Source organism: Elephas maximus, chromosome 25 (assembly GCF_024166365.1).
Source record: "Elephas maximus indicus isolate mEleMax1 chromosome 25, mEleMax1 primary haplotype, whole genome shotgun sequence".
Classification (NCBI taxonomy): domain Eukaryota; kingdom Metazoa; phylum Chordata; class Mammalia; order Proboscidea; family Elephantidae; genus Elephas; species Elephas maximus.
In genome coordinates, this window is record NC_064843.1 from 31,726,274 (window position 1) to 31,743,640 (window position 17,367).

The following is a 17,367-nucleotide window of genomic DNA, read 5'->3' on the forward strand; positions in this document are numbered from 1 at the left end:
AAGAGAGAATTTTAAGAGCTGCTAGGGATAAATGACAAGTCACCTACAAAGGAGGGCCTATACGAATAAGCTCGAACTACTTGGCAGAAACCATGCAGGCAAGAAGGCAATGAGATGACATATTTAAAAAATTGAAGGAAAAAAAATTGCCAGCTGAGAATCATATATCCAGCAAAACTATCTCTTAAATATGAAGCTGAAATCAGGACATTTCCAGATAAACAAAAGTTTAGGGAATTCGTAAAAACCAAATCAAAATGCAAGAAATACCAAAGGGAGTTCTTGGGTTAGAAAATCAATAACATCAGGTATCAACCCAATAAGAGAACACTGGCCAGAGCAATCAGAAGTAAACCCAGACAGGGAAATAAAAAAAAACAAAGGAAGATTATAAAAAAAAAAGAAGCTCAAAACACAGTAACAGTGATGTTATTACATACAAGAAAACAACATTAAAATAATAAAGAGGGACTAAGAAATGTAATCATAGATCTTCCATATGAAAAGGAAGATACGGCAATACAAAGCAATAAAATTTAGGTTTAAATTTAGAAAAATAGGGGTAAATAATAAGGTAACCACAAAGGAGAGAAACTATCCTACTCATCAAAATAAAATACAAGAAAAAAATAGAGACTCAGCAGAAACAAAATCAACAACAATGAATATGAGGAAAGGACAATATATAATCTACTCAGCACTTAAAATTAAGTGGGAAAAAGAAACTGTCAACAACACACAAAAAAAGACATCAAAATGACAGCACTAAATTCATACCTATCCATAATTACCCTGAATGTAAATGGACTAAATGCACCAATAAAGAGACAGAGAGTGGCGGAATGGATTAAAAAACAAGATCCGTCTATATGCTGCCTACAATAGACACACCTTAGACTTAGAGACACAAACTCAAATCCAAAGGATGGAAAAAAATATAACAAGCAAACAACAATCAAAAAAGAGCAGGAGTGGCAATATTAATTTCTGACAAAATAGACTTTAAAGTGAAATCCATCATAAAGGATAAGGAAGGACACTATATAATGATTAAAGGGACAATACGCCAAGGAGATATAACCATATTAAATATTTATGCACCCAATGACAGGGCTGCAAGACACATAAAACAAACTCTATCAGCATTGAAAAGTGAGATAGGCAGCTCCACAATAACAGTAGGAGACTTCAACACACTACTTTCCGTGAAGGACAGGACATCCAGAAAGAAGCTCAATAAAGAAGATCTAAATGCCACAATCAACCAACTTGACCTCTTAGACATATACAGAACACTCCACCCAACAGCAACCAAGTATACTTTCTTTTCCAATGCACATGGAACATTCTCTAGAATAGACCACATATTAGGTCATAAAGCAAGCCTTAACAGAATCGAAAACACTGAAATATTACAAAGCATCTTCTCTGACCATAAGGTCATAAAAGTGGGAATCAGTAACAGGAAAAGCGGGAAAAGAAATCAAACACTTGGAAACTGAACAATACCCTGCTCAAAAAGGACTGGCTTATACAAGACATTAAGGATGGAATAAAGAAATTCATAGAATCCAATGAGAACGAAAACATTTCCTCTCAGAACCTTTGGGACACAGCGAAAGCAGTGCTCAGAGGTCAATTTATATCAATAAATGCACACATACAAAAAGAAGAAAGGGCCAAAATCAAAGAATTATCCCTACAACTTGAACAAACAGAAAGAGAGCAACAAAAGAAACCGTCAGGCACCAGAAGAAAACAAATAATAAAAATTAGAGCAGAATTAAATGAAACAGAAAACAGAGAAACAACTGAAAGAATTAACAAGACCAAAAGCTGGTTCTTTGAAAAAAATCAACAAAATTGATAAACCATTGGCTAAACTTACAAAAGAAAAACCAGAGAGGAAGCAAATAACCCGAATAAAAATGAGATGGGCGATATTACACCAGACTCAACTGAAATTAAAAGAATCATATCAGATTACTATGAAAAACTGTACTCTAACAAATTTGAAAACCTAGAAGAAAGGGATGATTTCCTAGAAACACACTACCTACCTAAACTAACACTAACAGAGATTGAAAAGGTAATTAAAAAAAACTCCCAAAAAAGAAAGCCCTGGCCCGGAAGGCTTCACTGCAGAGTTCTACCAAACTTTCAGAGAAGAGTTAACACCACTACTACTAAAGGTATTTCAGAGCACAGAAAAGGATGGAATACTCCCGAACTCATTCTATGAAGCCAGCATATCCCTGATACCAAAACCAGGTAAAGACACCACAAAAAAAGACCTTTCTCTCTCATGAATAAAAATGAATGTAGATGCAAAAATCCTCAAAAAAATTCCAGCCAATAGAATTCAACAACATATCAAAAAAATAATTCACCATGACCAAGTGGGATTCATACAAGGTGTGCAGGGATGGTTCAACATTAGAAAAACAATTAATATAACCCATCTCATAAATAAAACAAAACACAAGAATCACATGATTTTATCAATTGTTGAAGAAAAGGCATTTGACAAAGTTCAACGCCCATTTATAATAAAAACTCACAGCAAAATAGGAATAGAAGGAAAAATTCCTCAACATAATAAAGGGCATTTATGCAAAGCCAACACCCAATAGCATCCTAAATGGACAGAGCCTGAAAGCATTTCCCTTGAGAACGGGAGCCAGACAAGGATGCCCTTTATCACCGCTCTTATTCAACATTGTGCTAGAGGTCCTAGCCAGAGCAATTAGACTAGACAAAGAAATAAAGGGCATCCGGATTGGCAAGGAGGAAGTAAAATTATCTCTATTTGCAGATGACATGATCTTATACACAGAAAACCCTATGGAATCCTCAAGAAAACTACTGAAACTAATAGAAGAGTTCAGCAGAGTATCGGGATAAAGATAAACACAAAAAAATCGGTTGGATTCCTCTACACCAACAAAAAGAACATCGAAGAGGAAATCACCAAATCAATCCCATTTACAGTAGCCCCCAAGAAGATAAAATACTTAGGAATAAATCTTACCAGAGATGTGAAAGACTTATACAAAGAAAACTACAAAACACTACTGCAAGAAACCACAAGAGACCTACAAAAGTGGAAAAACATACCTTGCTCAGGGATAGGAAGGCTTAACATTATAAAAACGTCTATTCTCCCAAAAGCGATCTATACATTTAATGCAATTCCAATCCAAATTCCAATGACATTCTTTAATGAGATGGAGAAACAAATCACCGACTTCATATGAAAGGGAAAGAGGCCCCAGATAAATTTAGCAATTACTGAAAAAGAAAAACAAAGTGGGAGGCCTTACTCTACCTGACTGAAGCGACCAAGGTGTCCATCAACAGATGAATGGATAAATTATGCTATATTCACACAATGGAATACTATTCATCGATAAAGAACAGTGAGGAATCTGTGAAACATTTCATAATATGGAGGAACCTGGAAGGCATTATGCCGAGTGAAATCAGTCCGTTGCAAAGGGACAAATATTGTGTAAGACCACTATCATAAGAACATGAGAAATAGTGTAAACTGAGAAGAAAACATTCTTTTGTGGTTATGAAAGGGGGGAGGGGAGGGGTGGGGGAGGGGTATTCACTAATTAGATAGTAGATAAGAACTACTTTAGATGAAGGGAAAGACAACACACAATACAGGTAAGGTCAGCACAACTGGACTAAACCAAAAGCAAAGAAGTTTCCTGAATACACTGAATGTTTCAAAGGCCAGCGTAGTAGGGGCGGGGGTTTGGGGACCATGGTTTCAAGGGACATCTAAGTCAACTGGCATAATAAAATCTATTAAGAAAACATTCTGCATCTCACTTTGAAGAGTGGCATCTGGGGTCTTAAATGCTAGCAAGCAGCCATCTAAGATGCATCAATGAGTCTCAACCCACCTGGATCAAAGCAGAATGAAGAACACCAAGGACACAAGGTAATTATGAGCCCAAGAGACAGAAAGGGCTACGTGAACCAGAGGCTACATCATCCTGAGACCAGAAGAACTAGATGGTACCCGGCTACAACCGATAACTACCCTGACAGGGAACACAACAGAGAACCCCTGAGGGAGCAGTGGGATGCGGATGCCAAATTCTCATAAAAGGACCAGACTTAATGGTCTGAGACTAGAAGGACCCCGGTGGCCATGGCCCCCAGGCCTTCTGTTGGCCCAGGACGGGAACCATTTCCAAAGGCAACTCTTCAGACAGGGATTGGACTGGACAATGGGTTGGAGAGGGATGCTGGTGAGGAGTGAGCTTCTTGGATCAGGCGGACACTTGAGACTATGTTGGCATCTCCTGCCTGGAGGGGAGATGAGAGGGTAGCGGGGGTTAGAAGCTGGAGAAATGGACACGAGAAGAGATAGTGGAGGGAGGGACCGTGCTGACTCATTAGGGGGAGAGTAATTGGGAGTATGTAGTAAGGTGTATATAAGTCTTTGTGTAAGTCACTGACGTGATTTTTAAACTTTCACTTAAAGCACAATAAAAATTATATATATATAAAAAAGAACTCAGCATAGGAAATTAAGAGGAAAAAAGAAAATGTTGGTACTACAAAAGCAGTACAATATGACAGCAATAAATTCCTACCTATCGATAAATCACACTGCATATGAATGGCTTAAATGTATCCGTGAGGAGACAGAGAGTGGAAGAATAGAAAAAAAACACAACGCATCAATATGCTGTGTACAAGAGACACACTTGAGACAGAAAGACAAAAACGTATTAAAATTCAAATGATGGAAAAAATACATATCAAGCGAGCAGTAACCAACAAAGGGCAGGAATGGCAATACTATCTCAGATAAAATACACCTTAAGGAAAAATCAACCACAAAGACCTGAAAGGCCATTATATAATGATTAAAGGGACAATCCACCAAGATGACATAACGTTTATAAATATCTACCCACCCAACGACAGGGCTCCAAAATACACAAAGCAAACTCTAATAGCACTGAAAAAGAAATAGACTGTTCCACAATAATAGTAGAAGAATTCAATACACTACTCTTGGTAATGGACAGAACAGCTAGAAAGAAACTCAACAAAGATGTGGATCTAAAGGCCAAAACCAACCGATTTGACTTCATAGACACAGAACATTTCACCCAACAGCAGCAGAGTATACATTCTTTTCCAACACAGATAGAACATTCTTCAGAGTAGACCACAAGGCAACCCTCAATAAAATCCAAAACATCAAAATAATACAAAGCGTTCTCTGTGATCACAATGCCATAAAAGTAGAAACCAATAAAAGAAAGAGCAAGGGGGAAAAAAAAATCAAATATATGGAAACAGAATAACATCTTGCTTAAAAACAACTAGGTAACAGAAGAAATCAAAGATGGAATTTAAAAAATTGCTAGAATCAAATGAGAATGTTAACATATACCAAAACTGCTGAGACACAGCAAAGGCAGTGCTCAGAGGTCAATTTATAGCAATAAATGCATACAGCAAAAAAGTAGAATGGGCCAAAATCAAAACATTAGCCCTACAACTCAAACAAAGAGAGAAGAGCAAAAGAGGACCACAGCCACCAGAAGAAAGGAAATAACAAATATCAGAGCAGAAATAAATGAAATAGAGAAGAGAAAAATAGAAAGAAATAAGAAGATCAAAAGTTGGTTCTTTGAAAAGATCAACAAAATCAACAAACCACTGGCCAAAACGACAAAAGAAAACAGGACAGGAAGCAAATAACCCAAATTGGAAATGAGACAGATGACATTACAACAGACCCAACTGAAATAAAAAGGATCATAAGAGAATACTATGAAAAATTTTACTCCAACAAATTTGAGAACCTAGAGGAAATGGACAAATTTCTAGTAACACACTACCTACCTAATCTACCACAAACCAAGACAGAAAATCTGAACAGACCCATAACAAGAGAAGAGACTGAAAAGGTAATTTAAAAATACCCAACAGAAAAAAGTCCTGGCCCAGATGGTTTCACTGGAGAATTCTACCAAACATTCAGAGAAGAGCTCACACCAATACGAAACTATTTCAGTGCAGAGAAAAGGAAAGAATATTCCCGAAATCATTCAATGAAGTCAGCATAACCCTGATACCAAAGCCTGGCAAAGACAGCACAAAAAAGGAGAATTACAGACCAATATCTCTCATGGATGTAGATACAAAAATTCTCAACAAAAATTTAGCCAATAGAATTCAGCATCATATCAAAAAAATAATATACCATGGTCACGTAGGATTCATACCAGGTATGCAAGGATGGTTCGACATTGGAAAATCAATCAACATAATCCACCACATAAATAGAATAAAAGAAAAGAATCACATGATCATCTCAATCAATGGAGAAAAGACATTTGACAAAGTCCAATGCCCATTCCTGATAAAAACTCTTAGTAAAATAGGAATAGAAGGGAAATTCCTCAACATACTAGATGGCATCTATACAAAACCAAGAACCAACATCATTCTCAACAGAGAGAGACTGAAAGCATTTCCCCCGAGAATAGGTGTAAGACAAGGATGCCCTTTGTCACACTCCTATTTAACATTGTGCTGCAAGTTCTAGCCAGAGCAATTAGGCAAGAAAAAGAAATAAAGGGTATCCAAACTGGAAAGGAAGGAGTAAAACTATCCCTATTCACAAATGATATGATCCCATACATAGAGAACCTCAAAGATTTCACAAGAAAACTACTGGAACTAATAGAAAGTTTCAGCAGAGTAGCAAGATAGAAGATTAACATACAAGAATCAGCTGGATTCCTATATATCAACAAAGAGAACTTTGAAAAGAAAATCAGGAAAACAATACCATTTATAATAGCCCCTAAGAAAGGTAAAATACTTAGGAATAAATCTAACCAGGAATGTAATAGACCTATACAAAGAAAACTACAAAACACTATTGCAAGAAATCAAGAGACCTACATAAACTGAAAAACACACCATGCTTATGGATAGGAAGACTCAACATCGTGAAAATGTCAATCCTACCTAAAGTGATCTACAGATATAATGTGATCCTGATCCAAATACCAAGAGAATTCTTTAATGAGATGGAAAAACTAATCACCATCTTTATAAGAAAAGGAAAGAGGCCCCGGAAAAGTAAAACATCACTGAGGAAAAAGAAAAAAGTAGAAGGCCTCACGCTACCTATCTCAGAAACTACTATACGGCCATGGTAGTCAAAACAGCCTGGTACTGGTACAACAGCAGACATATAGACCAATGGAACAGAACTGAGAACCAAGATGTAAATCCATCCACCTGCGATCAGCTGATCTTTGACAAAGGACTAAAGTCCATTAAATGGGGGAATAGACAGTCTTTTTAACAAATGGTGCTGGCAAAACTGGATGTCCATCTGTAAAAAAAAGAAAATGAAGCAGAACCCATACCTCACACCATACACAAAAACTAACTCAAAATGGATCAAAGACCTAAATATAAAACCTACAACAATAAAGACCATGGAAGAAAAAATGGGGACAACACTAGGGGCCCAAATAAAAACATGGCTTATATTCAATACAAACTATAACTAACAATGCACAAAACTAGATAACAGGGAGCTCCTAAAAATTAAACACTTAGGCTCATCAAAAGACTTCACCAAAAGGGTGAAAACAGAAACTATAGGCTGGGAAAAAAAATTTGGCTATGATCCTGAAGGCCATGGTCCCCAGACCTTCTGTTACCCCAAGACAGGAACCATTCCCAAAGCCAACTCTTCAGACAGGGACTGGTCTGGAATATGGGATGGAAAATGATACTGGTGAAGAACAAGCTTCTTGGATCAAGTAGACACATGAGACTATGTTGGCATCTCCTGTCTGAAGGGGAGATGAGAGGGCAGAGGGGGGCCAGAAGCTACCCAAATGGACATGAGGAGAAACAGTGGAGGGAAGAACTGTGCTATCTCATTAGAGGGAGAGCAATTAGGAGTGTATAATAAGGTGTTTGTAAATTTTTTGTATGAGAGACTGACCTGATTTGTAAATTTTCACTTAAAGCACAATAAATATTAATTAAAAAAAAAAAAAACCTTTCGAAAAAAAAATTTTGGCTATGACATATCTGATAAGGGTCTAATATAGAATACTTCAACACCTCAATAACAAAAAGACAAAAAATCCAATTAAAAAATGGGCAAAAGATATGAACAGACATTTCACCAAAGACATTCAGATGGCTAAAAGACACATGAGGAAATGCTCGTAATCATTAGCCATTAAAAAAACCAAAAACCAAACCCAGTGCTGTTGAGTCGATTCCGACTCATAGCGACCCTATAGGACAGGGTAGAACTGCCCCATAGAATTTCCAAGGAGTGCCTGGCGGATTCGAACTGCCAACCCTTTGATCAGCAGCCGTAGGATTTAACCACTATGCCACCAGGGTTTCCAAAAGCCAAACCCAGTGCTGTCAAGTTGATTCCGACTCACAGTGACCCTACAGGACAGAGTAGAACCGCCCCATAGAGTTTCCAAGGAGTGCCTCGCAGATTCAAACTGCTGACCCTATGGTTAGCAGCCCTAGCACTTAACCACTATGCCACCAGGGTTTCCCATTAGCCTTTAAAATAAAAATAGAGAGATGTAAATCAAAACTACAGTGAGATACCATCTCACACTGACATTATTGGCACGAATCAAAAAAACAGAAATATGACAAATGATGGAGAGGTTGCGGGGAGACTGGAACTCTTCATGCACTGCTGGTGGGAATGTAAAACGGTACAACCGCTATGGAAAATGATATGGCACCTTCTTAAAAAGCTAGAAATAGGAATACCATACAATCAGCAATCCCACTACTAGGAATATATCCTAGAGAAGTAAGAGTCATTACAGGAATAGACATAGGCACACCCATGTTCACTGTAGCATTATTCACAATAGTAAAAAGATGGAATGCTATGCAACAATAAAGAAGTGCCCATCAAGGGATGAAATGATAAATTATGGTACATACACGCAATGGAATGCTATGCAACAATAAAGAACAATGAGGAATCCAAGAAACATCTCACAACATGGACTAATCTGGAGAGTATTATGCTGAGTGAGATAAGCCAATCACAAAAGGACAAATATTGTATGAGACCACTATTATAAAAAAAAACAAGAAAAGGTTTACATACAGAAAAAAAAAAACAATCTTTGGTGGTTAACAGGGAGGGGAGAGGAAATCACTAAGTAGATAGTAGACAAGTGTTAACTTTGGTGAAAGACAACACACAATGTAGGGGAAGTCAGTACAACTCAACCAAGGCAAAGCCAAAGAAGCTTCCTAGACACATCCAAACACCTTGAGAGACTGAGTGACTGAGGCTGAGGGCTGCAGACTATGGTCTCAGGGGACATCTAGGTCAATTGGCATAACAGTTCATAAAGAGAATGTTCTATACCCTACTTTGGTAAGTAGCGTCTGGGGTTTTAAAAGCTTGCAAATGGCCATCTAAAATACATCTACTCATCCCATCACACTTGGAGCAAAGGAGAATGAAGAAAACCAAAGATGGAAGGAAAATACCAGTCCAAGGACTAAAGGACCACATGAACCACAGCCTCCACCAGCCTGAGCCCAGAAGAACTAGATGGTGCCCAGCTACCACCACCGACCATTCTAACAGGGATCAGAGTAGAGGGCTCCAGACAGAGCAGGGGAAAAATGTATAACAAAACTCAAATTCACAAGAAAAGACTAGAGTTACTGGTCTGACAGACACTGAGGGAACCCCGAGACTATGGCCTCTTGAAACCCTCCTAACTCAGAACTGAAGCCATTCCTGAAGTCTATCTTTCAGTCAAAGATCAGACAGTCCTATAAAACAAATAACACACATGAGGAACATGCTTCTTAGTTCAATCAAGTATACCAGGCCAAATGAGCAACACATACCCAATAGCAAAGATGAGAAGGAAGGAAGGAGCAGGAAACCTAGACAAATGGACACGGGGAAGCCATGGTGTAAAGGGAAAGGGGGAAAGTGCTGACACACTGTAGGGATTGTAACCAATGTCACAAGATAAATTGTGTATAAATTTTTGAATGACAAACTAATTTGTACTGTAAACTTTCACCTAAAACACACACACAAAAAGTACATGCTGCTATCTGAAAATTTTAATGCAGCACAGTTTCTGCTTAAAGCAAAATAAAAGCGTAATGTAAAGCAAAACAAAACAATAACAAAAAAGTTGTTGTTGTTGAGAGGTTCAAGTGCCCCAAAGGGGAATAAATTGAAGAACAGACACTTGTGTTGGCTTCTAAACGGAGCTGCCAAGGGCAACAAACCCAGGACTAGAGCTGACTCCTATTCTAGCCTCCCTTAACCCCTGAAGATCAGGTTCACAACTACCCTGTGACCCATTCTGTGCTCTCTATATCATGCACTAAAAATTTGATAGAGAAATATACGACTAAATATATTCAGGCAGGAGACTCAGTTCTGAGCTACATGGGTTCTAATAAGTCACTCTACTTTCTTTGGTTCTATCTATGGAATTTGCCAGAAATTCTAAGACCCAGTGATTTTAAATAGCAAAAAAATGTTTCTCAGATTCTCTCATTCACTTAGCAAATATTTACTGAAGGTCTAAAGTGTATCTGTTGTTAGGTATTGAGGATACAAAAGGAAGAAAAGCTGGTTTCTGCCCTCGAAGATCTTACAGTACAGTCAGAGACGTAGACAAACAGATGATTACCTTACAAGGTGATGAGTTCTCTGATAAAGGTAAGCAAAGGATGCTACAACAGTGAAGAAGCCAACCCCCAACATTTTAGGGGTGGCGGGCAAGGACAGGTTTGGGAGAGGTAACACAGGAGCAGAAGGCTGCTTAAAGAGAAAATAATGAAATGTGTTAAGGAATCTAAAATAATTTGGTTTAGAGAATAAAATGTAAATGTATGGAAAGGGGAGAATGAGAGAGATGGCAATAGGAGAATTCGGCAGCAGCCATATCTTGAAGAGACCTGATACTATTTCGAATGTATACAAAGAAATAAAGTTTCAGTTTTTAAAAAGGTAGTCACTAGTAGAAAAGAAATAATTTCCACATCTCTGCAGAAGAAAAACATACAATGAAAGAGACAAAAAATACATGAAAAAACCAAACCAAACCATCAAAGAAATCATAAGAACACAATAAACAGAGAGGAAAACGGCCAAATATAACAGTCATTACAATAAAAGCAAATAGGCTAAAGTCAGCTACTAAGACAAACTGTCACATTAGACTAAAAACAAACAACTATATGCTCTTAACAAAAGTCACAATTTCATCTACTTAAAGAAAAACGTTCACATTAGGTTTTAAAAAAGCTATACACACTTAACAAGAGTCACACGTAACAAAAAAATGACATAAAAAGCTAATGATAAAGTGATGTGAAAGGATACCCTAGATAAATACAAAATTATTAAAGGATTCAAAACAACTTTACTACATGGAATAATGAGGGCTATTTTATATTGCCAATCCAAGATTAAGATAAAAGTAATTAGCATTTACTTGCTGAACAACACAGTTAGAATATAACAAGGAAAAATTTCAAGAAGAAACAGGGGAAAAAGTCCTCAACTATAGTGATACTAATACTTCTTTTAGAATTTGACAAATGAGTCAAACAAACAAAGAGGATGCAGAAGAGCTGAATATATTTATAAAATTAATTTAGGAGATACTTATAGCACTTTACATCCTAGAAACACAAATTCTACTCAAATGTCCATGGAATATTTATAAAAACTAGACAGTTAAGTGCTCAGCTGCTAACCAAAAGGTTTGAGATTCAAACCCACCCAGTGGCTCTGCAGTATAAAGACCTGGCGATCTGCTCCAGCAAATATTACAGCCAAGAAAATCCTATGGGCAGTTCTACGCTGTTTCATGGGGTTGTTATGAATTAGAATCAACTTGATGGCACCCAAGAACAACAGCCAGGTACAAGGTCCACAAATAAAATCTCCAATTTGGAAAAGCAGATATTTCATAACCTGTATTTTCTGTTAGAAAGCAAGCCTACTAAAGCAATTATTAAGAGGAAATTTTTAGCCTTAAAATATCTTTAAACAAAAGGAATGTTTCTTTAAAGCATTAAGCATTCAACTCAGAAGTTTGGGAAAAGGGCAACGAAATAAATGGAAAGAGAGTAGAAAAAAGGAATTAAAGGCAGAAAATCATGGGGAGAAAGACAAAAAAGTGTACAAACAAATAAAATACCAAACTTTAATATAAAATCAAGAGCTGGATCTATACGAAGAGATGCCTTCCCAATAAAACAAAAACATCATAATCACTTCTAACACGTTAGATTGAGGGAAAAAGCTAAATTTAAATATATAACATTAGGAATAAAAAAAGGGACAAAAAGTATAAAAAAATCAAAAAGAGGAAATAAAATGGAAGATCTGAAAAAGAATGATAAGAATACAAGGACAATTTATATAATTGAAAGTCTGCATAAAATCAATAAATTTCTAGGAAAAATATAAAATATTAAATTGTCTTAAGAAATATTAGAATGCTGATTAAAGAAATCAAAGACCTAAATAAATGGAGAAATATACCATGTTCATGGATTGGAAGACTCACTACTGAGAAGATGTCTACTCTACCCAAAATGATCATAGAGTCAATGTAATTCCAATCAAAACTGCAGCAGAGTTTTTGTAGAAACTGACAGGCTGATTTTAAAATTTATATAAAAAGGCAAAGGAACTAGACTACTTAAAACAATTTTGAGAAATAAGGCTAAAGTTGTTGGACTCACATTACCTGACTGCAAGACTTACTACAAAACAGCAATAATAAAGATAGTACAGTACTGACAAAAAGAGACATGAGATCAATCGAATTTTTTGAGATGATAAAAATGATCTATATGCGTTTTCCAATATAGTAACCAAGTGTGAAATGTGCCTAATGCAACTGAAGAACTAAATTTTAAATTTTATTTAAGTAATTATTTTATGTTTAAATTTAAAAAACTGATTCTTTTCAGTTACTGGAAAGCAACTTGGGTATGTGAATATACTTTTTCAACTGTAAATTTTATTAAATCTAAATGCAGATGAAAATTTGGCATCTGAATTGTGATGTAACTGTAAAATACACACTGATTCAACAATGACTTTTCATTTTGATTACATGCTGAAATGATCACTTTTGATATACTGGGTTAAATAAAATATATCATTAAAACTAATTTCATCTGTTTCTTTCAACTTTCTTAAATGTGGCTGCTACAAAACTTGAAATTACGTATCTTGCTCACATATTTCTGTTGGACAGTGCTATCTTATATCTTCACTGTGGTGGAAGAAATGATGTTACATACATCTATCAAAATACATCTGTCAAAATTCAAACTATGCTTAAAATGGATGTATTTATTGTATGTAAATTATGACTAAAAAAGTTGATAAAAATACTAAATTGGGTAGTATATGTATTTACGCACATATATATATCTATGTATATGTGATCATTTGTATGTGTATAAATGACTATCTTATTTGTGACCTTCCCTTGATAATTAAAAATGAGGAAAAATTCACTGGATATAGACATACAAAATTAAGCACTCCTCATCTGTATTTTCAGATCTCAGCGGCACTTTAATTTTAACAGTTACTACACAAAATAATACTACATCTATTTAGTGTCTGCCTCCCTCACTAGCCTGTGAGCTTCTTGAAGGCTGGGATTCTGTCTTGTCTCCGTATCAGTGTTTCAACACAGCATACTTAGGATATGCCAAAAACTGTCCCAGATACTTTACATATAGTCTCTCTAACTCCCATAACATCCCTGTAAATGTGGCATTATTACCCTCATTTTTCAGATGAAGAAACAGGGTCAGAAGGCCAGAAAAATCACAGTAATTCAGGAAAAATAACAGAGCTACTAAGTGCAAGAGCTACGTTCCAAACCCACATTTACTTCAATCTTGAAGCCTATTCTTTCACCCTGTATTACCCTGCCACCTCTCCTAGAGGGAATTTACTTGTTGGATGCATGACTGAAGTAAAGATTAGTATTCAGGGGCAATGGAAAGGACCACAGAAATCCTCCTGAACCTCTAGCGTCATGGCTTCCTACTCTAGACAGACAGCCACTTGGCAGCTCTTGCCAGAAGATCAGGAAGGATGAATCTAGTAGGGGAAAAAAAATATTCCCTTTCAATTAAAATTTGCATTTGGAGTCTGAAGAAGAAAAAAAACAAACACAGAACAAAGAACATGGGAAAGACAAAAAAGGAAATGCTGAATCTGCTAATATGGCTAATTAATGCAAAAGAACAAATCTAACAGTAACTTCTACATTCAAAAATGAAAAGTTAGGAGATGCTGGAGAGGTACACTTTCTAAGTCTTTTGGAGTTCTCTTTAATGAGCCTCCCAGAACCTTAGCATTTCTGTTTGAATACTCCGTATTTCTGGTTATCTATTTGCCTCCTCACTGCTGCACATTACCAAGCCATATGCTACAGGAATGCATCACTTCATATCTGCACTCAACCATCCAAAGACACTGGCAGTTCAGTCCTTTAAGAAGTTTAGGAGAAAGTCCCTTGCAAAGTGTTTTAAGGTTAGAAGGCTCAAGAAGTCAAATGCATTTCCTTTATATGCTATTTGCCTGAGATAAGGTAGGTCATTTCAACAAAAGGACAGGCAATTTAAAGGGCAAAAGAGATAAACGAAAGACTCAAGAGAGTAAAGCTAGCAAACATCAGCTGAACACTAAAGGCCTCTGAGTAACTTCTCTTGCTCCTCTCAGCACTTTAAAAAATCTTTTTGTAAAAGTAATTCCTCAGAGAAGACTTTCAATCAATCCAAGGTCTGGTATGCACTGGATAAATGAAAACATACACTGCATCCTGGCCCCATGCAAGCCTTTAAAGAGAAGGTATTTTCAAAATATTATACCTCAATAATCTTCAATACAAAAATAGTTTTAATGACAAAAATGGTCATTGTAGAATTTGTTATAATAACAAAACACTGAAAATCACCTCAATTTCAACAACTGAAGAAGTATAAGTAAGCTAAGTATACTGCCTTAAAACCCTTTAAAAGCAGTTATTGAAAACCCTCTTGAAGACTATGTCACAGTATAAGAAACCTTTATTCATTCAATACACTTATATCAATGCTAACTTTAAAAAGAAAAAGTATAGAAAATTATGTGTGTGGTAGGCCTAAAAAAGTTGTTAAAAACAAAGACAACAATTTTAGAAAAAAAGACTAGAAGGAAATAAACATCCAAAGAGGGGTTGTGTTTCGCTGCAGCTTTTGTATCTAGCTTCTTGAAGGCAAGAATTCTGTCTTATTCAATTCTATGTAAGCCTAGCACTTAACATATTACCTTATCAAAGTTTTTACAGCAGTTTTGCAGGTCTATATTCTAAATTATATTTAACAGATATATATCAAATTTATTAAAAAAAATTTCAACCTTAGTCTAACAGAATTATCAGTTTTTATGAGCAGGAGTTTCAACAAAGCAAACTCTGGCATAATTTCCATAAATAATAATTCCATAATGATTAGTCTTTCAACCACGCTAACACACTCCAGTGCTTCCCAATTAAAAAAACTGTCTCTTGACCCTACATCACACTCTGGTCACTCCTTGTCCTCTTTGCTTATTTCTTTCCTCCCATTCCAAGCCATATTGCTCAAAAAAGTTATGGGGACAAGCTGTCTCCCTTTTGCTTCCAACTTTAGGATTCTATGAAATATACTAACATGATATCCACTTTAAATACTTTAAGGAATTCTAAGGAATTACAGCATAAATAATAAACAAAGAAAGTACTACAAAGAAAAGTTCTGTATCTGTTTTGCACATTTCATATCTCCTATGCTAGGTGCAAAGCACATGTACAATTCATTACTGAATAAATAAATGAAAAAAAAAATCAATGATATTCTGCTGATATTGATGACAAAAATGTAAATACATGGGATAAGGGTTTAGAAGGTAATGACCAGATTTCCCCAAAACTAAAGCACTAAGGGAAGGAGCAAAAAGACAACATCTCCCTTCAATGGAGTGGTTAATGGCATGGTTGAATTACCCGTTGACACAACAACAGTGTACAAAGAGACCAAAATATACTTTTTATTTACCCACTATAACCTTATAACCTTATTTAAGGAGTATGGTGGCATAATGATTAAGTGTTTGGCTGTTAATCAAAAGGGTGGCAGTTTGAACCCACCAGCTGCTCCAAGAGAGAACAGACCTGCAATCTGCTCCTGTAAAGATTACAGTCTGGGAAATCCTACTCTGGGGCAGTTCTACTCTGTCATTTAGAGTAGCTATGAGTGGAAAGGAAACCCTGGTGGTGTAGCGGTCAAGTGCTACGACTGCTAACGAAGAGGCTGGCAGTTCAAATCCACCAGGCACTCCTTGGAAACTCTGTGGGGCAGTTCTATTCTGTCCTGTAGGGTCGCTACGAGTTGGAGCCGACTCGACGGCAGTGGGTTTGGTTTTTTTTTTTTTTTGGTTTATGAGTTGAAATCGACTCGACGGCACACAACAACAACATAACCTTATTTAGAAAAGACCACGCACATGCACTCGTAACCGAAGATTTTATTGTTCTATATGCCTAGGGAACTCAACAGAATAAAAGACCATGGCTATACATTCTTGAATCTAAGCTAACAGTGAGAAGTTAGGCAAAAAAGATGAGAGAGCAAGGAGATTAGAGAAATACCTGAGCATGAGATTCATCAGCTGAAGCCCCTCACCCTTCAGGAAGCGCTCACGATTAGAACTGAGCATTAGGCAGGAACAGAGTGAATCGAACAGATTCTCCATCATCTCCTGCTCCTCAGCCGTGCTGGGATTGTGTCTTTTAAACACCTGTCAAGCAAAGAGAGCAGAAAGCAAAGAGCTGTAAGACAGTATCTTTTCATCAGCCATCGCCTAACAATTTCCAAAGCCCTCCTGCCATGATAACCCCACAACTGAGGAAACTGAAGATTACCAAACAAAATTCTCGTGTTTCGACTTCAGAGAAACTGATCTTTCTGATTCAGAAGTATTAAATAAATGGATATCAGCTTATGCAAAAAACCAAAACACTCAACTGACCATTGGGTCCATAAGTAACTGACAGTTCCAGGGAGATGGATTAAAAACAAAACAAAATGAAAACACCATTTTTACTAAAAAATATAACACAGATAAGCTCCATAAAAAACATACAGCTACATGAACAAAGTGAACAGCCCTGAAACCACTATCCAGGTGAAGAAACAGAACTCTGCCAGTCACCTCATACCACATACCAACCCAACCACACCTCTTTCCTCCCCTTC

General features: G+C 36.6%; 1 protein-coding gene across 1 annotated transcript in view; it reads right to left on the reverse strand.

The window, feature by feature from the left end:
* Positions 1-17,367, reverse strand: part of CTNNBL1 (catenin beta like 1) — a 219,832-nt gene that overhangs the window by 92,972 nt on the left and 109,493 nt on the right. Inside the window, exon 10 of the mRNA XM_049869635.1 lies at positions 16,761-16,909. Coding sequence (XP_049725592.1) covers positions 16,761-16,909 — 149 coding nt within the window. The remainder of the gene's footprint in view (positions 1-16,760; positions 16,910-17,367) is intronic.